The 24,880-nt window shown below is 39.6% G+C and overlaps 1 protein-coding gene across 1 annotated transcript in view; it reads right to left on the reverse strand.

Moving 5' to 3' along the window:
• Nucleotides 1-24,880, reverse strand: part of Cfap61 (cilia and flagella associated protein 61) — a 262,491-nt gene that overhangs the window by 38,279 nt on the left and 199,332 nt on the right. Inside the window, exons 23-25 of the mRNA XM_026400722.2 lie at nt 22,768-23,095; nt 21,320-21,411; nt 13,247-13,452 (exon numbers count right to left, since the gene is read on the reverse strand). Of these exons, the coding sequence (XP_026256507.2) occupies nt 13,247-13,452; nt 21,320-21,411; nt 22,768-23,095 (626 nt within the window). The remainder of the gene's footprint in view (nt 1-13,246; nt 13,453-21,319; nt 21,412-22,767; nt 23,096-24,880) is intronic.

Consider the following 24,880-nt stretch of genomic DNA (forward strand, 5'->3'; position numbering starts at 1 on the left):
CGTGGTGTATCTTTTCCTATTTTACTTGGATTTGCTCCTAATGATTGAACTATAGATTATTAATGCTGCGAACCTCCGGGATACCAGCATGACTGTGCTGGGCTCTATTCTGCCCTTGGAGCCTTCAGCACGTATCCTGGTCTGGCAGACAGAGCTCCGGCAGCTGTCAGAGCTGCTGGGGCCAAGAGGGTACCGTGGGCTCCAAACAGTGGCTCCTATTAGCAGCTGCAGGGGCATTGTTGGTGGCATTTGGTGTTCTCTTCTCCCCAAATTATCAGATAGAGTGAATAATAAGTCACAAAACACAGCTTAGGGTTTGCTGGGAGAGTGACAAAAAAAGTGTATTTTAAGAGAGAAGGAAAAGTAGTTGGGATCATGCTGGGGTTTTGCCATCTGTCACTTTGCAAAGTTATCTTGGGTGTGTGCAGGGAATAAAGCTGAGCAGCATGCACATGGCTAGGATCTGGGATGCACAGGACCCACAGCAGTGTGATCCCAGGGCTGTGGAGAAGGTGGAAAGCACAGTGATCATGAGTGGAATAGTTCTCCAGGCCTGGCTCTAAGCTGAAAATTTCCTGCACATTCACTCATGTAGTCTTCACAGAAATCCCAGGAAGTAGCCCTAAGTCCTCTTTTATACATAAGGGAAACAAGGCTTAAAGGAATTGAGTGACTTGCTAAGACAGCACCACTAGAGAAGCCTGAGGGAGTCCCACATCTGCTCTCACCTTGACACATGTTAACACCATCAGATGAGAACCAGAGATAGCCAGATAAGAAACTCTGGTAAAATGTCAGAACTAGGACTAGCTGACATGGATGGAGGCCCCATTATTGCATGTGCCTTGGCTAGCATGGCCATCAGAAGTTGGAAGCAGCAAAATACCCAGTGTCTGCCTCCCTGGCAGTGAAATGCCTAGTGAACTGAGAGGGACAAAGTAGCATCAGACTTGGGTGTGAATCTTTCTGAGCCAGTTCAAACTCAAATAACAAAATCTGTAGCCTGGGTGGCTTATATCACAGAAATCTATTTATCACAATTCTGGAGGCTAGAAGTCCAAGATCAATGTGTGAGTGGGTCAGTTTCTGGTGAGGATTTTCTTTTTGGTTTGCGGAAGGTCGTCTTCTGCCTTCTTGCTTTGTCCTCACATGGCGGAGAGAAAGAGAGATGCATTCCTCTTCTTATAATGTTATAAACCTTAAAGGCCTCATTTATCCTTAATTGTGACCAAGGGACCCTCTCCCCAGATATAGTCATTTTGGGGATTAGGGCCTCAACAGAGTCTTCAAACAAGAATTTGGTGGGACACAATTCAGTCCACAGCACTGGGGTTATATAAATGGGATTTCCAGATGGAAGGGAGTAAACCAACAGAGAAATTAAATGGGCTAATGGGACAGAGAATGACTTAAGAGATGCTGGTTGAGGACAGATAGGATGATCTATATAGTATGGGAGGGGTTATGCCATGTATTAGCCTGGGGATATTTTATAATATGTGATAAATGTTCTTAAATTTGGAAAAAAAATTGTTACTTTAAAAACATCGCTCCATTGTCTACTTGCTTACATTATTTCTGATAGGGAATCTGTTGTCATTCTTATATTTATTCTGCTATAAATAATGTACCCATTTTCTATTATTGCTTTTAAGGTTTTCTCTTTATCACAGGTTTTGAGCAGTGTAATTGTGATATACCTTGGTGTCGATATTTTTAAAATTTTTATTCCTTGATATTCATTAAGCATCTCAGATTTCTGGGTTTATAGTTGACATCAAATTTGGAAGAACTTTTGGTTACATTTTTCATGCCACTTGTAGTCATTCCACAGCTTACTGATTACCCACCAGTGTTGTTTTAAGTTATTTTCTTTTCTGTGTGTTTCACTTTGGGCTGTTTCAATGGTTATGTCTTCAAGTTCACTAATCTTTTCTTTAGTGAGGTTTAATCAGCTGATAATTCCATCTACTGTGTTTTTTACCTCAGACATCACCATTTTCATCTCGAGAAGTTTGATTTGGGTCTTATATACCTTCTATATCTTAACTTTTTGATCACATGAAATATAGTTATAATTGTTTTAACATGTTTGACTTTAAATTCTAACATCTGATTAAGTTCTGAGTTAATTTTGATGTTCTGACTCTTATCCCATACTGATGGGTTGCATTTTTACTATTTCTTTGTGTGTTTAGTAAGTTTTTTGATGGGATATCAGAAATCATGAGTTTTACTTTGTTAAGTGCTAGAATTTTCAGTATTTTTACAAACATTCTTTAGGGTATTTGGGGCATGTGGTTAAGTGATATTCAGTAACTTTAAAAATCATTTGGTATTCTAAAAACTATTCCTTATATTTTGTGAAGACTTTTATGTGTTTTAGGTGAAACAGTACATATGGTTCATCAAAATTTGGGAAAAAAATACTGAATTCCATAAATTTGTTCCCAGGATTTTAGATAATGTTTTGTTGATTTGTATATAATAGAGACAAAGTTTATCCTAATTGATAGTGAATATAAATCCAAATTTCAAATGGCCTTCTTCATAGTTTTGCATTTGGGAGGAGCTAACTTCTAATTTGACAAGGTAATTATGGGAAACATTATAGAATGGCTTGGCCAGCTGCATTTTAGACTCTTTGCAGCATGCTTTAGCTAAAATTCTTATGCTCGTATGCAGTGTGGTATCTATATAGGACTGAGTTTCCTCCAAAGAGACACTCCCATCTAGGACTTGAATGACGGACATGAACACCATGAGATAGAGCCTCTGCTTGCTTTTGTATTGCTTTTGTATTTAAGTGAAACCATAAATATGGAAAGACTGGTCATGGTCAGTTTTCTGGTATGAATCATGGTAGAAGGGAGTGGTTGTGGAACTGGTGTGTGTTGTAGCAGTTCTTTAGTTCCACAAATTCCTTACTGTAGCAGAGATTAGCCAGATGTGAAGAGTCATTTTCTGAATTTTTCCTGGAAGCCAAACTAAAGCCTGTTGTTCTTTTGGTCCATACAAGGAATATTACAAACCACTCAAAGCTATTTAAACTAGCCACAGTAGATTCTGCTGTCTGAAACTGGAGCCTAGTTGGTAGATTAATCATTGTATTTACTCATAATGTGGCTGACAAAGAGCTTATTTGAGGAATAGGAGACAGTTTGGCTCTGTAATTTCTGGTTCACTTGTGCATGTACTTAACAAGGATTTTCAATCTATAGTTCCTTTGGGAGAGTCCTTTACTTGCTCTTATTAATTTTGTAGAGGTTAAAAACGGAGAGTACCTATAAATCCACACACAAATGCAGGAGGATCCCAACTGAACAAAGATGACTTTAAACTATGACATCCCCAAGTCCTCTGGATGTGGTGAATCCATATGGACACACATCTATATTTCATCTGGCCCAAGAGGAAACCAATATGATTGTGCTTCCACTGACAATAAAGCTTGATTCCCTTCTATTTTTAAAGATAAAATACAAATTGAATTTTAATATCTTCTTCCTCTACACATAAATTAACCTGGCATCCCCTTGTAGAGAAGCAAAATTATCCTTATGTCACAAGCATAAGGTTTTTTTTTTTTTGATCTTCTTGTAACAGGTAATTGAAAAGTCAAACACATCAGCACTTTTTTCCCCTAAAGGAAGCTCATTATATCATGACCACTTATTCCTCTTATCCTATATAGAGGGAGTTAGACAAAGAGTTGGGGAAGTCTGGTTCTAGTCCTCTTGATGCCACTGTCTTGGTTGTGACCCATTGCAAGCCCTGCCATTCTGTTTTTCTCACGTATAAAATTAATATGCTGGACCAAAATTAAGGTCATCCTAGCACCTAGAATCCAAGACAGGTAAGTTGTACTGTCCAGGAGCTTGCTTCAGGTCCTAGGACCAAACAGCAGGTACCCTCCAACTCTTCTCATCCCATATAGTGCAATCATCTAAAAATAGGTTTTGGGTATTGGGATTGGGTATGGGTTTTATATTCAAATTAGCTCTTAAAATATTTTTCTATAAAAACACACATTGCAGGCCGTGGTTGTGGCTCAGTGGTTCAGAACTTGCTTAGCATGTGTGAGGCACTGGGTTTGATACTCAGCACCACATAAAAGTAAATAAGTAAAGATATTATGTCCATTTATAACTAAAAAAATAAATAAAAACAAACAAACACACATTGCTTTTGTCATGGGAAATAATGAACATTAAGCAAATATTTATAAAATAATCCTCAAATAGAAACCTAAAAAGATCCAGGCTTAGAAGGAAAGGAATGAGAAGTAGCATGTGATGATGCCATACTGCACAGTTGGCTTCAAAGCGTCTTTTGCCAACAATTGTTCATTTTCCATAAAACATACAGGCAGATAGATCAGTTCCTTCTCATGATTCAGAAGACTGAGACTGTGATTTCTTAAATGAACTGATTTTAGCAACTCCAATCACAATAGAAAAACTCAGTTGTTTCTTGGAGTTTGGAAAAGAGATATTTATATTAAAGCACTTTATTAGCCTTGGAGGTAACCATCAGCTATTATTTTAAGCTCATAAATAATAACCTTCAACCATGTGCTGCCAGATGGGCATGCAATGAGGAAGAAAATCTATAAAGGACTTTAACTCCCACTGAACGTGTTTGGAAAGAAATGTGACATCACAAAGATGCTCAGGGGGACAAAAGTCAGCTTAGAACGTACCAGTTGGCTCTCTTGAATCCCAAATCAAGACTTGAGATCTTCTAACAAGAGGATCATATAATCACCATCAAGACTTTCTTGGATAACTCTTGTTGTCAGAAAGGAGCAGGGTGCATGGGGTTTGACCAGTTGGGTAGTAAACAAGCATGGAAAGATGAGGTCAGATAGAATCTTTATTTCATTCAGCAAGGCCAAGTGCTCCCTGTATCAACTGTAGAATGACCAAATGCCCCCACACCATCCACTTCATCTTCTAATTTGGGCATGTGATCTAGAGAGAAATTTCTTCCTAGTGCGTATATAATGTGATTTTAGAACATTTGCCATTTTAATTATTAAAGGAAGCACTACATTTTCCTAAAATTCTATCAGTTTGGGAGGGATGCTGTATAAAGGAATACTGTATAAAGGGCCAGAGTGTTTTTATTTCTCTTCAAAGGCTAATATGGGTCTGGAGGAACATGAACACTAACACAAAATTTTGCACTTATGTAGTACTTTATATGCTTTAAAAAGAAATGCATCTGCACAATACTTTAACACTTTCACATCATCATTTATTTTTATCTTTGATGTGGGAAGGTTTATTATAGACTATCTTCATTATATAGATGAGAAAACTGATGCTCAGTGAGGTTAGATGACTTGTCCATGAACAATGCAGAATTTGAACCCTCTGTCTGACAGTCTCATTCATTTCTACCCTAAGGAAAGGGAGCAATGATTTGCTTTTACATATTACAAGGGTTTCAAGCCCAATTCTCTCAGAATGTACAGTTGTCTCTTGGTATCTATGGAGAGCTGTTTCCAGGTCATCCCCTGCCACACACACACCCAGGATGTTCATCTTATATGAAATGAAACAGTATTTTCATATAACGTACACCATTGTCCTGAACACTTTAGATCATCTCTAGATTACTTACAATATATAATACAATACAAATGCTATGTAAATAGTCATTATACTGCATGGTTTAGGGGGGAAAATGTGGATGTTCAGTGCAGATGCAATTTTTTTTTCCCCCTGAATGTTAGATCCACAGTGGGTTGAATCTGCAGATGCAGCGCCCACAGATAGAGGGTCAACTGCACACCAAGAAGCTGCAGAACCACAAAGGTGGGCATGATGGCAGCAATGGCAAGGGAGTCACGGATAACTTAAAGGTGGCAGTGGTAGTCTATCATAAGGCATTTCTTTGTTTTTATAAAGCTTGGTGAAAAGTTTGAACTTGTTTTTATAATGTGGCAGATGTGATCCAACAACCTTGTGTGTGAATCATGTCTCACACTTGGTGATGCGTACAGCTCACACTCCAACCCTCTCTTCTGGGATGCAAGGTCATCTGTGGGCTGAAATCATCTCCCCCTGATATTAATATGTGGCTTAAATAGACATAGTTCCTTTCAAATAATGAAAGAATTAGTTCTGTTTTTTTTGGTAAGGAGAATACTAAGTACAAGTTCCTCTGTTGTAGGATGTTACAGTGCCTGTTTGGACAGGGTGATCGAAAAAATACAGGAGTTCACATTGAACAAGGTGAAGCAGGGAAACGCTAGTGAAATGATATTTGTTAATACACTGGAGTTCCCACTCTGCTTCCCCAATGATTCCTGATACTGAATTTGCTGCTCATTCTTTATATTCTCACTGGTAATTGCTTTTCACATAACATTAGATGGAATATTCATGTCTTTCATTCATTCATGGGCCCTATCTTCCTGGCCAATAGTCTTACTAACACCGGTGAAACTGAAGGGCTTGAAATAACAATTTCTGTCCTCCTAAGACCTCAAAAGCACAGAACATCTCAATCCAGGTCTATCTAGTAAATGCTAAAAATGGTATGACAAATGGCTTTCATGAAAAGGAGACAAATTTTTTAAAAAGTCCCCGAAGCACTCCACATATTCAATACTTTTAATTTTTTTTCTGACAATGTGAATGGTGAGTTTTGTTTTCCTTTCACACAATACTCTTTGGTTTGAATATCTAAAGCAATATGTGCTGGCTATAATTTCAGAAGAGTTCCAAATGAGTTCACCTTCCACACAAATATCAAATGTGAAAATGGGGTGAGATGATATATACCATGAAAAAAAAAATCCCAGTTTTAAATAGAACAATATTGCAATTAAAAATGGTCGTATGTTGTATTCTCTACTCCCCAGCTACTGACCACCTTTGTCTATTACTCTAAATTGAAGGCTGACCATCTTGGGAAAAAGAGATATTCAAAACTTGGGTTTGATTTCATAATAGTAGGAGAAAAACACTATTTGGTAAGGATCTCCCTTTTGGAGCAAGGAAACCAGAAAATGATTAATAAGGAATCCTCTAGACGGAGGATGTGACAACCCAATGTAAACTGCCTTTCACAAAGGTGGAAAAATAGAGGCTAATCAAATCACTAGAAAGCAAAATGAAGAGAACAGATTTTTAAATTTTATCATATCATTGAGGAAAGGACTTTTTGCAAGCCTATCAAACATAACTGGTGTAGTCTGAAGCTATACAGATAGGTGAACAGGAACACTTTAGAGAGTCTGTAGAAAGATGGTTGGTGACACGGAAAGTTTGTGAGGGCATGTTAGTTAGCTTTCCGTCACTATAACAAAACACCCGAGACAATCAAGTGATAAAGAGAATGCTGACTTTGGTGCATGGTTTTAGAGATTCCAATCCATGATTGGATGGACCTGTTGCCTCTGGTGGAGAGTGCTAGACAGCAATGGTCATCTCATGGACAGGAAGCTTAAGAGTGGAAGAGGAAGGGACTATGGTTCCACTATTCTTGGAGGGGACATGGCCCCAGTGACTTAAAGACTTCCTACCAGACCCACTTTTTTAAAGGTTCCACTACCTCCCAGACTGGGGACCAAGCCTTTAACACCTAGGCCTTTGGGGGACATTCAAGATTCAAACTATAGCAGAGGCATAGGAGTATATTAGGGTGTATTATCACCCAATATCTTTTATGTGCATACAAAGAAATCGAAATGGTAGGGTGGGCAGTCACATTTCAAGATCTGGCAAAGTCTGGGAAAAGGGGCACCTGGAACTTTGTGTGCAGTTTGCTGCTGGACACAGCACGAGGCTAATGAGTCCAGCTGAACAGAAAGCCTTTTTCAAGTCATGATTAAATGATTCCAACTGCAGTGTAATAAATAATTAGGGGACCATGTAGGTCACAGTATCCTGCTTTGTAGCTTGGAAGACAGAGGCAGCACAAGGTGGCTTTCCTAAGGGAACAGCTTCTGGAGCCTCACAGTTCAAAAAGGTAATGGCAGCCTTTTAAAGGACTTGCTCGGATCCCATTTAGAATATTGTGCACAGCAGCACTTACCCACTAAAAATAGGCTGTTGAGTGTTTGGGAGTGTGGAGGAGGTGGCCTGCTGGCAGGAGGAGAGGGCCGTCAGAGGGCAGGCTTTGAGAGCTGAGCATGTTAAGATGTGAAAAGAGGTGATTTAATCAAGGTATATGAGTATCTGATGGGTTCATACAATGAAGCTAGGGCAAGACCTATTCATGCTGTGAGGACAAAGGATGCTACCGACTGTTAATTAAGGCTAAGGGGGGGCACAGTCAGAAGGGAAGACCTTTTTTATGCAGGGTCATCGATAAGTAGGGGTAAAAGAAGATGAAGCCAGAGTTAAGAAAGCAGAGAAAATGTGGAACATGCCTAGTTAAAATCTCTGACAGACAGCAGCTCAGGAAGCCACCTCAGCCCCACCCCCCTCCACCCAGAGCTCCCAGTCCCTGACTACTTGCACCTCCTTAAAAGCTCCTTTCACTTCCAGTGCCCTGAAGTGGGAAGCAGTGTTAGCAGGTCACTGCTGAACATGTCAAATGACTTAGCAGACAGGAGGTCTGCCAGGATTGGATGGTGGGGGTGTGTGTGCATAAGTAAGCATGTGTGTGCACGCATGCATACCTCTGTGAAAGTACATGTGCACATGCAGGACCTGTGAGACACAAAGGCTTTAAGGGGGAGACCACGAAAAGATGAATTTTAGTAGCATATTTGTTGTGTGATTTTAAGTGCTGGTTGGCTCAGAAAAGAATAAATGATTTTTTTTTAAAGCTCTATTCTTTTTCCCAAGTGGTAAATCAATCAATCTACCAATTCTCCCCATCCCCTGCCACATGTACACAAACAACAGTGGTGAATTAGCTCTCTCCCTCTGCAGTGCCAATGGTTTGTACTGGCACTCCAAGGTGAAAACAAAGAATAAAATATAGGCGGACTCTGAGCCAGCCTGGGCTGCGGCCCTCAGCTGCACTGTAGTCCTGTGGCAGCTGTCTGCCCTGTGCATCTTGGTGGCTGACTGCTCGCCTGTCACCCTGCATCCCCATATGGCTCCAAGTGAGTCATTGCTCCTGAGGCTTCTACTGCCACAGCAACATCTGACCCAAGTGGCTGCCACCATTCCCATTGGCACAGCGAGAGAGAGCCTGCACTGCGCTGGTCCTTGAGGGGGTGAGAATAGATTGAGGGAAACAGAGAAGAAAGATCCAGAGGGTTTCTTTGAATCAGTAGAGAACAGATACTGCACTAGTGCCTGACTTGTGGAACAACAGAGTGGTTGGTTAACCATCAGCCCTTCCAGCATCGGGGAAGGTGCCCCCAGACATGGTGGATGAAAGTGCACAAAGAAAATGTGCCCAGATTTGAATGAGAGCTGTTGTTTGCACTGCCAAGGTCAGGAAAAAAAAATGGTGATTACTGTGGCCAAAATCAGCTAAGCCATTCACCCTGCTTGGAAAGAGCCTTGCCAGTCTGTCTGACAACAGACAGGGTGGGCGGTGCTGGGCCAAGAATCAGCGCTGGGACCTGGCAGTATTTTGTGGCACTTGAGAATGTGGCCACAGCTGTGTGTGCACATGAACACACGTAATGGAAGTGCCTGCCAACACATGGCAGGATCTGCAGCACCTCCCTTACAAATGATCAGTGACCATCTTCCTGCCCCCTGCTTCTTTCCGACAGATGTCAATCAGCATATCCAGTGCCATCCTATCTTGTTTTGCCATCCTAAATATTCAATCTTAACAAATCAAATTAACCTTTAAAATTATTACTATCATCAGTTAACAGCTGCGCCCCGACTAGTGATCTCAGTCTTACTAACGCTTGACCCCGAGCAGTAGTCTCAAAATCACCTTTTCAGGGAGAAATAAACCAATCATGACTTTTAATTTGTTCAAATGTGAAAACATTTCTTTTTGTCCAAAGTAGAGTATTAGCATATCCTTCACCACTAAGTAGAATTTCTCTTTAACAGACAACGGATTCCCTTGAACTCAAACGTTTTCAGTAAGGTTGAAAGCAATAATAAAATCCCTTGCACTAGCTTAGCAGAATACTTGTTCTTTTCTTTATTTAAGGTTTATATTAAAGTCTACAAGGATTTGAAAAGGGAAAGCCTGTGATTAAAGAATTTGATACTTTTTCAAAATATGGTTTATGTATAAAAGCATTATGAAAATATCTTTATGCTTTAAAAGGTTCAGAAATACTCTTTCCTGGTGGGGTCGGGGGAACACACAAAACTCATTCATAATAAACATGCTGGGCTGGGAATGTAGCTAAATGATAGAGCACATGGTATGCATGCACAAGGCCCTGGGTTTAATACTCAGCACAGGTGAATGTATGGATGTACTGCACATACATGCACACAGAGCTTAGCAAACCAGTAACCAAAAGGAATTTTCTTAGCCTAATGAAGGGCATCTATAACAATATAAGTTGCAAATGTTACATATTTGATACTGAGCTCATTCCCTTTAAGATTAAGAATGAGGACAAGGTTGCCATCCCTCGCTATTAAATATTGGCCAGTGTAGTAGGAGAAGAAAAAGAAATGAAAAACACAAAGATTGAAAAAGAGAAAGGAGAACTATCATTATTTGCAGATGATATAATTTCTCTATGTGGAAAAATCTGAAAGAATCTATAGGTAAATTATTTGAATGACTGAAGAAGTTAAGCAAATTTGCAAGATTAGAGCCCCACAAAAATTAGGGCTTTTCTAATATAGCTGCATCAATCAATAAAAATGATATTCATAATAATAATAAAATATAAAGCACCTTGGATCATATCAAACAAAAATCATACAAAGTTTTTATGGATAAAGTGATAAACCTTTATTGAAAGACATGAAAGAAGACCTAAGTAAATTAGACTTATGCTATGTTATGATATTGGAATCAGTATAAAAGAGGTCAGTTCTCAGCTAGCTGAGCTAGGATCTAATGCAGGTCCCACGAAATTCAATGGAGCTTTTCATGGAACTTGACAAGTTTATTATAAAACTTTTGGAAGAGCAAAGGGACAAAATTTTTTGAGAACTGGGTACAGAGGTACACACCTGTAATCTCAGTGTCTCAAGAGACTGAGGCAAGAGGATTATAAACTTGAGGCCAGCTATTCCTATTCTACTTTATACTATAAATATAAATATACTACTTTATACTAGTGAGACCCTCAGCATCTTAGTGAAACCCTGCTTCAAAAATTAAAAGGCAAAAACAAAGACTGGGGGTGTAGCTCAGTAGTAAAGTACTTTTGGGTTCAATCCTCAGTACCAAAAAAATTCCAAGCCACCCTTAAAGAAGACAGATTACATTAAGAATATCTGTTAATTGACACCATATAGAAAGATAAATGACAAATCTCAAAATGTGAGAAGAATGTTTAAAATATATGAACAACACAAGTTTGTATATAAACAACTCCTGCTAATTAAGAAGATGACAACCAAACGAAAAATGGACAAATGTTATAAATAGGCATTTCATAAAAACTGTCACAAATGGCCCATGAAAAAGCAAAAAAAATATTATTAATTAGTGAAGGACAAATTAAGGTCATGGGAAGATACTTTTGCATACCACCAGACTGGCCAGTTTTTAGTCTGAATAGTACCAAATGGACAGCACTACATAGCAAAAGGAACTTTCACTCACTATAGCGGGTGGGAGAGTTTAGATAGGTCTGACTATTTGTGGGGAAACATTTGAGCATCAACTAGTAAAGCCAAAGATGTGTATGTCCCAGGACCCAGCAGTTACAGAGCTGGGACGCCCTTAGAGAAATTCTGCACATGAAGTAGATCCGCAATGGCCACAATATTATTTGTAATAGCACCAAACTGGAGACAACTGACATCCATCAACAGGAAAATCCATGAGTGAACTATGACAGTCACACAATGGAAGAATACACAAAAGGAGAACAAATGAGCTAAGCTAACATGGATGGTTTCCCCCAAACAGTGCTAAACAGAATGTTGACCTTCTTTAGCAAGTTATAGATTTTATTCAAAATAAACAAGTTAATGTATTATTTAGGAAATCATATATGTGCACATTGTTAAAACAGAGGTTGGTGAACTATGACCCTTGGATCAAATACAGCCAGTAGCTATTTTAATAAATGAATTTATTGGGACAGGTCGTGTCCATTTGTTTATGTGCTATTGATAGCTGCTTTCTTACTACAAGGGCGGAATTAAGTTCTTGTGACAGAGTTTGCTGATCCTGTTTTTAAAAGAAATAGAATGACCAATTCAAACTTCAGGATAGTGATTGCCTCTCAAGAAATAGAAATATCAGCACAGAGGGCCTTCTAATATCTCAAGGTAAGGACATTTTTCTTAACATTGATAGTAGGCACATAGAAAATAGTACTATTTTCCCTTAAGGGGTACATGCACAATTCACATATGTGAACATGCTTTTTGCAATATGTGGATATGTTTTATATATTCTACAATTTAAAAAAAATAAGAAGGAAGAAAGATTGATTTTGATACTGGAAGTTACTCCTGTGAGTACTAAGGACACCGGAAACTTACGACTTATATCCTTCCTCTTTATCTGGCACTGACTTTGTCATCTTGTTTTGTAGACAGACGAAAACTTTCCTAGCCTTGCTAAGTGGCAGGTTGCATCCAGAAGTAGCTTTCCATTCTAGAATGCCATGCTTTCCATGAGGTATAGCATGAAAGCGTGTCTTAGACTTTGAAAAGACAAAGGTTTAGATCGCCTACTGTGGGGTTTTTCTTACCAGCATCTTGGACAAATAGCCACCCATCTCTGCTTGAGCATGTGCTGGGAGGAAGAAGACTGGGATCACAAATGGTTTGGTGACTGTCGGGTTCCCACCAGGACCAGATTCTTCCGCATCCTACTCCAAGTCTTAGGTTTTTGACCACTGCTCTTAGAAGTCCCTTAAGGAAAGGGACTCAAATGTCATCTCATCTGAGCCTTCTGTAGTGTGAAGGCTGTGCATGGTTGCATCTGGGATCTGGGCCCAGGTGCAAACACATCCAAATCCATGCACTTCCTTATGTGACCTTTGATCTCCAGCCAATGCTAGTGGTCACATAGTCTTTATTAGAACAAAATCTCCACAACTTTTGCTTCTCCACTATTTCCTGTTTTGTTCTCTGGCACATCACAAAACGCATCTCTCATTTATGAACCATCATATATATTATATTCCCACCATCAGAGGCAATGTCCAACCTACCTGTAGAGATCTGTGATCAGCTTGTCGTCATAACGAGCGCAGAGGTTGTTGAGGACTTGCTCATGCTGGCCAAGCAAGCGGATATAGTTGGAAGCAGGGAAAGGCTCCTTAGAAAGGCACGTGATGGTCTCCACTATCTTATACTTGTTAACATGAATTCGGAAGTATGTCCCATTTTTCACATTACCTGTTATTATTTCTGACCCCTGGTAGGGAGGGGATGGATCAGAAAAACATTAGAAACACTTCTGGACCTTGGGAAATTTACCATAGCAAATTAATTTTTTTTATATATAACAGGTTATATCTTGTCATTTGTTGCAAATAATAGAAATAGATATTGACCAAACTCAGCAGAAGATAATGGTACTCCATATGCGTAGGAGTAAAAAGTTCCATCAAATTATGTTATGTGCATATACAAATATGCCATCATGAAATTCACTATTCTCTATAATTAATATGCATCAATAAAAATATTCTAAAACATTAAAAATAAACATAGGATCCTGCCTATATTTCCTATGACTAACATTTTATATTGGTCTGGTATATTTGTTATGATTAATAAACTCACACTGATACATTAGTATAAAAAAAGAAACCACAAACTTGGACTTTGTGACTAAATGCTCTTCAGGATATTTATAAACTGTGATTGCATTGTCCTGTGTTTATAAATTAGTTGCTAGGTTACAACCAATTCTCTGTTACTCAATACCTCATGTAGCTAGTAAGTGGAACTGGCTTTATTCTTTTCTATGAGGTGTTTCTTCTTCATTTTCATTTAAAAATTTAGTGCTCGATCATCTATTTTTAGGAAACCCTCCAGTAGCAGTATAAATCCATTGGTGCACAAAAATGCCAACATCCAGCATAGGAGCTACAGGAGCGGTGTACCTAAACCAGTCATTTTATTAGGAAAGACTTCCTGGGAGAGATGAGCTTTCAGGAAGTTGAGAAACAAAAGTGGGAGGATCAGAGCTGGCAAAATTGTAAAAGGCTGCTGTGGAAATCCATTTACTCTGCCTGAAAGAAAGGTGTTCATGCAGAAGAAATGGAGACCTTGATGATAGGGTGCACCCTGGGGTGTGAGAAGTGGCACACAGGCTCTGGGTTTGCTTTATTAGGTAACTCTACATCTTACTTTATTCTCTGGCACCACAGGGTACCAAGTAGAATAGCGTTATTACTTACTTCCTCCTCCCTCCCTCTCTCCTTTTTTTTTTCTTTTCATCAGTGCATTTTAATTGAATGGAACCATGGGTTTCATCGTGGGGAACTCATATATACATGTAACATACTTTGATCATGTCCTCCCCGCCCATCCCTTTCCTCTTCTCTTCTTCGAGGTATTTAACATTGCCAAATTTCTTAGTTTTTCACAGCACCATTTTGAGAAAAATGTCCTAGTCAAAGTGATCACAAGGAATTTCAGTCCTTTTAAAAGATGAATCCCTAATAGCTGTGTTGGGGGGAGTTTGATAAAGTTCCTTCCCAGTAAGAAGTTTAGAGATTCTGGCAAATCTAGGCTTACGTGACCTTTTAGATTGTAAATTGTTCAGGGTATGGATTTGTGGCATTTTGCCCTTAAGAAACCAACTAAAACTGCCTTATGACAAGAAAAGATGCCACTCGCTAATTCCACGTTGTCATGACTTCTTTTTTCTATCTCGGCTCCTGAGAGCTACTGACCTACCAACTGGACACACACACTCCCCAAAGGCCCAGGGAGCGGAAAGCCTCAGTAGGCAAACATGAGTTTTATTTGGCTGGACTCCACTTTACCTTCTGACTCCAGGTTTAGCACACAGTAACACTAAATAAATCAGATTTTCGGAGTGCATATAGATTTAAGCTTTCACTCTGAGCTTGAAGGTGGCATTTAGAAACCCAAGGCAAGTTGAACTGCTCTGATTCCAAACATTTACTTAGTCCTGGACACCACCTAGGGATTTTATCAAAACAAGAACACATTTAGATAAACTGAGGCAACTGGTGGGTGTCTGGGTATCCCATGGCAAAGCCCTGAGGTTAGACTTCAGCCAACTGTGAAAGCATGAAGTGAGAAACTTAAAGAGGCACATCAGGTAAAGAAATTATGGACCAACCCCAAGCATGGATGAGAAACTGAGTATTTGGGAGAAGGGGAGGGAACAAATACAACTTAGAAAAGAGGTTGGGGGATGATGCTTCAAGGGAGATGCAAAATGGTCCAATACAAATATATTTCATAACAGGGACATAGGTTCACAGTAAATTTTATTTTACAAAAAGAGTTCACTACAATGAACAGTATCATTCCATTTGGGGGGCGCATCAACATTTTTTAAAATGCTAATAATGCTCATTTCCTATGGTGGGGAGTCTGGGTAACTTTGGTTGTTTCTCTTTCTGTTCAGTGGACTATGTGTAGTTTCTAATTTTAAGCAATAACTATCACTTGTAAAATGATATTTAAAAAGGCATTTTAAAGTCTTCTGGATATGCTATGGCAAGGAACCAGACTTTTGAGGAACAAATTAAAAGAGAAGTGAAACAGAAAGCAGAGGGAGTAAGGAAGGAGAGAGGACCGGAAGGAGGGAGGAGAGGGATCCATGAGGAGTTAGTGTGGAAGAGTGGGACTTTTCCAAAGAAAAGCAAAAGCCCCAGGTCCCAGGTTTCTGGTCTTCCCTGACCACCTGCCACTTTCTGCACTTGTCCATGTATTTCTGTGGTTCTGGATGCTCTTAGACTTTTTAATTCAGGTATATTTCCTCAAGTCTTGACTTGTCAGATTGAGCAAAGAATCCCACCACCACCCAGATTGGGGGCACAGGACATGACAGAATAATTCCCGGTGGTGCCGTGTTTACTTGGGTGGCCCAGGATAACAGACATTATTTCAGAATTAGAAGGCACTTAGTGAAGAATGTGACACCTATGTGCATTTCTATGGTGAAATACAAGGTTTAAGAGAATACTGGAGTTTGGTACCAACTGTGGGTGACTATCCAGGGAGGGGGCCACTCCCTCACCATGGTAGCAAGCCTGCTGGGAGTCCAGGAGAGCAAGCCCCCACAACCACTCTGGCATGGTTTTAGCTGCCAGGTTTCCCCAAGGATCAGTGGAGAGCAGAGAAACCAATTTCACAAGGTCTTGGTCTCCTCCTCTTGCTCTTCCCCTTCCTCAATGTTTATTTATGCTGAGCAATTAAGAAAAGGGAACTCAGACATCAAAAAGGCCCTCCTTGAGATCCACCCATGTGGGCAACAAAAAATTTGACTTTTCAAGGAATTTCATTAAATACCTGCCCTGCAACTTGCAGGGCTTTGTCTATATTGAGGAGAGCTGATTTGGACTTGAAACAACCTTAGTTGAGGCTCAGCACCTCAAGACAGGGGCCACAGTTTCTTAGTGGTAGTAATGTGACAAACTTCTGAAGGTCCTTGGTGGGCCACTGCCTGGGATCTGGGAGAGTCTGAGCATGAAATGTCCTCCATGTCAACCTATTCCAGGAGAGTGGAATTCTCAGCATTGTCTTCAACAATTTGTTATTATGGATAGAGTGCCCTTTTTACTTTTGGTTATGTTTTCTGTATGTTTTGTCAGTATAATCCTAACTATAACTACAGGGGTTTAAACAAGTCTATCCAGTCTATTCAGTCTATAATGAAAGTAATGAGGAGATTTTGCAGAATACTGATCTTAACTACAAAAGGCAAATTGTGTCCATTTTAATAAGATTTGGCACTATGTTGGCATAGTGGGGGGGGGAGGTCATCCTGGCAACTTAAAATGCATCAAAAATATTTTGCAGTGGTTTTAAAGACAATTCATGCATAGATGGACTTCTCAGACACAAATTATTCTTGTAGTGTGGGTCATTCCTAATGACAGTTGTTGACAGATCAGGAAAACGCAGTGAAGTCCAGAACTCTCTGTCCCTTCTCACAAAAAGTACCTCCTCTAAATGATGACTTAAAAAAAAAAACTCCCAGGCCTGTCATCCCATGAAGGATTCTGGGGTAATTATGATTATTTTGCAAACTTTCCAATTTGCTGGGGTGTGTCTAGCTTCTTCCTGTAAGTGTATAAGTAAATTGCTAGAAGATTTGGATCTTAAATTTAAGGTGTTGGTGGAGGGACTGGTTCTGGTTTGGTTCTTTTCTTTCTCTTCTTCTTTTTCCCTGAGCACAATTATCCTTTCAAGTTCCTTTATGATTTTGACAAAGGTTGGAAAATGGCTCTGAAGTTCACGCCAAATGGAAGACACAGGATTAATCAGACTTGGTGTTCATGAAATCCGGTTCCCAGATCTCATGACAAACATACAATTTTAAATTTAATAGTATCCAAGGCAGAATTTGTTGTGACAAATTTCTTTATTTTTGTGGTGGATAAGCCAACAAAGCATGTGGACTGGAATCTGCAAATTAGTTTATTATGTAGACGATTTGGGGGTTACCCTTTCTTCCATTTGTCAAATTACTGCTCAAAGAGCTCATGAATTACTGAACAATCTCCTTACTTAAATATTCCAGTTATTGAGAACTATAAAAGTCTGATAAGATTAATCTGTACTGCCCTTATTGTCAGAACAGTAATTTCTCTAGCGAAATACTGTTGAATGGGCTCTATTCTTGATCAATTGGATCTATTTAGGTGACTGCCTGACCATTTTGGCAACAATTTTACTTAATCAAATTAATTCCTACCCCAAAAGATTGCCATGTAGCCATCCTACATTTTTTTTTTTTTCTTGGATAATAAAATGGGGGAAAAATCTGTTTAGATCTTCTGTACTAATTAAAAAGGAGGCCCACCTGGCAAAATGGTTAATTAAAGTCAGGGGTCCTGTTCAAATACTGTCATTGCACCAGCCAAAGAAATCTATTTAAGTTGCACTGTTATTAAAACTCTCATTATCTAAAAACCCCTTTTGGCTTTTCCTCTGACTTTATTCAGAGAGAGAGAGCAAGTGGTTCATAAATAAATGGCACTATATGTAGGAAATCATGCAGTCCTTCAAGAACCTAATTCTGTCTGAAACCAAGTCCAGTATTTTCTAGCTCTTGTACATGTCAGGCTCAAGTTATTTACCTATGAGGACCAAAGTGCTCAGCCTCTGACACTCTGGTATTTACCTTGTCTATCTGAATGCCCCTGTCTGTGGCTGATTGCACTTTCCAAAGATGGCCAATTACTTTTTGCAATATGACCTTAAAAATCTTTCCATTGATAGATGGATTCTGTCCCATATACCTTAAATACCCACAGGCTGTGACTGCTCCAGCAGAGCATGAGGTGTGGGGGAACTGATGCTGTGTGGCTTGCTCATTTGGGCCATACAGGCAGCGCAGTTGCCAACTTGCTAGAGAGAATGCTTGCCCTTGGAGCCCTGACCAGTCTGATTACTCAGAGGCCTCCATGCTGTGAGGAAGCCCAGGCTGCATGGATAGGCCAGGCAGGAAGGCTCTGCTCAGCACTCCCTATCTTCCAGTCATCCCAGCTCAGGAAAGCAATGAGCTTTTAGCTATGAGTAGATAAGCCCTCATATAACCCTAATCATTGATCTAGGCTTCTAGTCTTCCCACCCAAGGCATGTTGTATTTTATTGTGCCCTTTTGGAATTCCTGAAAGCACAGACTTTGAGCAGAATCAAATGGCTGTTTTATACCCTAAGTGTTCATACAGTAATAGAAACTGGAACAGCATTTGCTATGATTCTGTGGTTTTCTTTGTTGTAAGGAAATTTTGCATCAGATCACGTGTCCAGGACACCTAAGCAGATCTGGGAAAAGCCTAAATAAAGCAAAGAAGTTTTAAAGATAACCATCTGTCCTCTCCCTGGAAGAATCATGCTCATTACTGATGTGGAGCCACGATTAACAACATCCACTATTGATTGGTTACCATTTTTGCTCCAGGCAGTACTATTTTATATATGATCTCTAACAAACCCAGAAATTCAAAGAAGTTGAATAACTTGTTCAAGACACATGGGAAGCAAATGGAAGAGGTGGGATTCAGGTTTCCTGAAGGGATAAGGAAGGGGACCAATAACCTGTGACATTTTGAGTCTTCCTCTTTTCCAATAGCTTCCAAATATATTCCATTTGCCAGAACATGCCACATGGTCATTCCTATCCTAAAGGAAATCTAGGAAATGGATTTATGTTGTGCTGGTCATATAATTAACTCTCAAAAATATCCAGGAGAAGACAATGGAAACAGTTAAGTAGGCAACTTCAGTGTCTGCCTCATTGACTAAAAGCAAATGTGACTCTTCATAAAGGAAGTTCCCAGTTGACAAAATAATCCTAGACTTGGTCCTTCTATCAGATTTGTGCAGCTGTCCAACTGACCAACCATGCTGTGTCCTTTACGATCTCCTTTAACACAGGAGGTCCTGTGCCACAGCTTCTCCTTTTCCTGGATATCCTTTTGCTATAATTCAGAAAAGGGAGGATAAAAGTGTGTTCTAAATGTCCATTTCAGATTCTAAGCAATTCCCTTGCTTCATTGTCATGAGGGTAAATATTCTAATAATCTATTTATGATCTGATCAAAACCTAATGACTTGCTGGGCCCAGTGGCACATGCCTGTAGCCTGGTGGTTCGGCAGGCGGAGACAGGAGGATTGTGAGTTCAAAGGCAGCCTCAGCAATTTAGTGAGGCACTAAGCAATTCAGTGAGACCCTGTCTGGGGATGTGGCTCAGTGGTTTATTGCCTCTCAGTTCAATCCTCGGTACCCACCACCATCCAAAAAAAACAACAAACAAACAAACAAAAAAAACCCTCTAATGACTTAATGTCTTTCCGGAGGTGAATGGATAAGTAAATGGTGATACTTCTAGATAATGGAAAATTATTCAGTGATTAAAAGAAACCAGCTATCAAGTTATGAAACACAAGAAGTAGGGTTCTGTGACATGCACCCATAACCTAAGCTACTTGGGATGCTAAGGTGAGAGAAACACTAGTTAGAACTCAGCCTAGATAATATAATGAGACCTCTGCTTCAGAAAAAAAAGAGACATGGAGGAAACTTAAATGCATCTTACTAAGTGAAAGAAGCCAATCTGAAAAAGCTACATGCTATGTAATTCAAAGTATATGACATTCTGGAAAAGGAAAATCTATGGTGATATTAAAAAGACTAGCAATTTCCAGAACTTAGTATGGAGGGATGGATGAAGAGCAGAGCACAGAGGATTTTTAGGGCAGTGAAATTACCCTGTGGGATGCTACTGGTAGACACATTTGGCCAGATTTGTGCAGCTGTCCAACTGACCAACACCTAGAGTGAACCCTAATGTGAACTTTGGTTAATAATGATGGCTTTGATTGTTAAGGATGTGCCAATGTATAGTCATTAGTATGAACAGATATATCACTCTGATGGGAAGTGCTGATAGTGAGGGAGGCCATAAGAGTGTTGAGGGAGGGTGAGGAAGGGGTATATGAGAAATCTTTGTACATTCTGCTCAATTTTACTGTAAACCTAAAGCTGCTCTAAAAATAAAGTAGTAAAGAAACTTATTGGCTTAAAACAACAGAATGCTTTAATTATCTCAGTCTCTGGGAGTTAGAAATTGGGAGTAGCTTAGTTAGGAGGTTCTAATTCATGGTCTCTCATAAGTTTTCAGTCAAGAAAAGTTGGCTAGGACTGCAGTCATGTGAAGATACATGTCCAAGGTATGTGGATGGCAAATTAACAAGCGCTGGTGCAGGCATACTTAGGTCCTTACCACATAGACCTCAAAGGGCTGCCTGTGTGATCTTGTAACATGGCATCAGGTGATCCAGAAGGAGGCAATTAGGAAGCTATAGTATTTTCTATGACTTAGCACACTGTCACCACCATACTATCCTGCTGAATACACAGTTCACCCTACTCAGTGTGCGAGGGAACCACAAAAGTGTATGAGGACCAAAGATTCTTGGGGGCATTTGGGGGCTGGCAATCATAGTGGGTTTTTGATGTGTGAACCCATATATTACATCAAAGACCGAGTAAAGAATTTCACTCTCCCATAAACCAAAGTGTTATATTTGAATGTAAAATGAAATCCAGGAATAATACTTACAAAATTGGTCTGTGACATTTGTACCGCCAAGGGAGTTGGAATATTAGGCTTGGAAACATGCAGATAATGGTAAGACCCAGGAAGAATTCCTCCTAGAGGAAACGGCAAGTTTTCCATATTTGAAATGAATTGTTAATGAGGTGGGGAACAGAGTTTACATTTTTAACCACTGAACAGAGTTGCCCACCATGTATATGCTCCTCAAACTCTTTTACTAAGTTACTGCTAATAGTTAGGAACACCCTGGGTGGTTGAGCTTTATTTAATCAAATCAACGTGAAGGTTACATTCTATCTCGTCTTGGCACCACCAGTGCTTCAAGCCTTGTCAAGCTGATACCATGTACATTGTGTTTCCCCACAGCTCCCAACACCCTAACCTATACCTACCCAAACCAGATTTGACCTTTAGAAGCCTACAATGTTGGAATGGCATTCTCACTCCATATCACTCCTCCAATATATAGCAAAAATATTCAAAACTTACACTGTATAAAGAAAATCAATGCAGTTTTTGCTCAACGCTTTAGAAACCTATCAGTAGAAAATCCTTCATATTTCGGGTTTGTTCCTAAAGTCTGAGCCCGATCCAACTCTGGTCTCTGATACTGTTCCTTTTTCTTGCTCGCCTATGGCTACTACCTTCCCCAAAGGTCTCATCCAGTGTGAGAAGCAGAGCAGGAGCTCTCTGAATCTGTCTTATTAGGTAGAAAAAGACAAGGATTGGAATGTGGGACTTTTGCTCTTAAGCGTGATGTTTTGTAGACTGGATTAGAGTCCTTGGATGTCCTAGGAGTCTACGAACAGCTTTGGGATTTGGTTCATGAATGTTCTGAATATGAAAATACAATTTGGTAAATATGTGGGTTTTTCTGGCCAGAATGCCCACAACATTCAAAGACACCATTTTTAACGGTATCTTTCACTTCCCAAACATATAGGAACCGTATGGTTCCCCATGAAATCATTACCTTTGTGGTCAACAAGGCTTAGGGGGTGAAAGTGGACTGTTTTATAGCTGCAAGTAGTTGAGCTTATTCATCCGGATAGCAAGCAAGCTAGGAATAAGCTGTCTGAAAGGATGGGTCTCCTTATCTCAATTTAAGAATGGAAGTTTAGGGCAAACCACCATTCACCAGCTATGAGATCTCTATGCAAGTTACAGATCATTACCTATTTTCTTATCTATAAAATGGGTACCAGTAAGATGTGGCCCACAATAAATGCTCAAAATGCAAAGGATGATGATGATGATGATGATGATGATGATGATGCCAAGTTCAGAATAAATGCTTAAGAAATGAAATAGATCCTTCCTCTACCTCTGTGGCAACCCATTCCAGGACCCTCCTCACCAAGCCCAAGAGAAGCACAGAGGCCTAGTCTGAATGCTGGCTCACATTCAATTTGTGGCTTCATCAAGGGAAATAAAGTGGCCCACTGACGTACCTTGGATCTTAGCTCCCTTATACATGGGGATGAGTCGGTCAAGATCGGCAGGTGGCTCTGTCACAGGCTCAAGAGTTGGATCAAAGAGATTGAGCATAGCTGCTGCCAGCTGAAAGCCAATTTCTTTGGAACTGAAGTTGCTGTGAGTCCACTCATTTGAGTAATATCTATTAGAGAACTTGGTGAGGGAGCCAGCAGCCCGGATGGCGACATCATTTGTGTGGAAGTTGGTATCAATCACAAGTCGGCCATCATAGACAAGACATGCATCATTGAGTGCTTTGAATGTTTCATAATCCACTTTCTTCTCGCAGAAGCTGAAGAACATCTACAAAGTGAACAATTATACCCTTACTCAGTTATCACTCTTCATTACACCTTCCCAAGAGTAGGAATAGCCTCCTGGACATTTTATTATTTGGGGCACAAAAAAATTTACTAAAAGTTTGTCATAATGTTTTGTGTTTATGGATGTGTGTGTGTGTGTGTGTGTGTGTGTGTGTGTGTGTGTGTGTGTGAGGGAGGAAGAAGGAGGGAGAGAGAGATTATCTTTGGTATGAAGAACAAATTAAAATCACCCAGTGACTTTTTTTTTTAAACAATCCAGACATCCTATGGAGATAAGAAGCCAAGTAATGAATAGCTACCACAAAGTATTTTTTCTCCTGTAAGAAAATTTACACTTGTAGAGATCCTATTTTCCCCTTTCTTCTTCTAAATTTCAAATAGCTCTAGCTCAGCATTTTCCCCCTGTCTTCCTTTTCTTGTGTCTGACACTTAGGTCTTTCTAGATTCCTTCTTCTGGGTTACTTCAGTCAGTCTTGAGTCTTCAAAGTACTCCTTTCCTAGATTTTTAAACCCAGCACCTGGTCCCTTCAGGATAATTCAGAGAGAATAAACCACCAGCCTCCACCTCCACCAGGTCTGAGCTCCTCCTTCTTATACCTTCTTGCTCTGGTATAGAAGGCAGTGGCTTACCCAGTAATCATAGGAAAATAGATTTCTTTGACTAAACCTTATCATCTCCCTATAGACTTTTCTACTCTCTTTTTTCTTTCCCATGTATATAAAAATAGACTTTCCACTTAACATGAAACATAGAAATTCACTTGACTTGAATTCAAATTATACATAAAAAAGTGTCATCAATCACTGCTACATCGATGTTCATAGCAGCACAATTCACAATAGCAAGACTGTGGAATCAACCTAGATGCCCTTCAATAGACGAATGGATAAAAAAAATGTGGCATTTATACACAATGGAGTATTACTCTGCAGTAAAAAATGACAAAATCATAGAATTTGGTGGGAAATGGATGGCATTAGAGCAGATTATGCTAAGGGAAGCTAGCCAAGCCCTAAAAAACAAATGCCAAATGTCTCCTTTGATATAAGGAGAGTAACTAAGAACAGACTAGGGAAGAAGAGCACGAGAAGAAGACCAACATTAAACAAGGATGAGAGGTGGGAGGGAAAGGGAGAGAGAAGGGAAATTGCATGGAAATGGAAGGAGACCCTCAGGGTTATACAAAATTACATACAAGAGGAAGTGAGGGGAAAGGGAAAAACAGTACAAGGGGGAGGAATGAATTACAGTAGTGGGGGTAGAGAGAGAAGAGGGGAGGGGAGGGGAGGGGAGGGGGGATAGTAGAGGATAGGAAAGGCAGCAGAATACAACAGACATGAGTTTATCAATATGTAAAGCAATGAAGTGTAACTGATGTGATTCTGCAAGCTGTATACGGGGTAAAATGGGAGTTCATAACCCACTTGAATCAAAATGTGAAATATGATATATCAAGAACTATGTAATGTTTTGAACAACCAACATTAAAAAAATAAATTTAAAAAAAAGTGTCATCAATCTCTTGATTCCGTGAAATTGTTCAGAAGTTCCCTTTAGCCTCCTCACAAAGTTCTTCTACCTTACATTTTTCTTTTTCTAATTAAATCTATTTTTTCGTTCAATAACACACAAATATGCTAGTTTTGTTTCCTCAAGCTTAGTAGTATTACAGTAGTATTTATTTACACTGTTTTGATGTCAGCGTTCACAATTTTTGCTACATTTGGAGTTTCATAGGAGCCTGTGTACTAGACTGAGAACTGA

The sequence above is a fragment of the Urocitellus parryii genome, chromosome 6, assembly GCF_045843805.1.
Source record: "Urocitellus parryii isolate mUroPar1 chromosome 6, mUroPar1.hap1, whole genome shotgun sequence".
NCBI classification, from domain to species: Eukaryota; Metazoa; Chordata; class Mammalia; order Rodentia; family Sciuridae; genus Urocitellus; species Urocitellus parryii.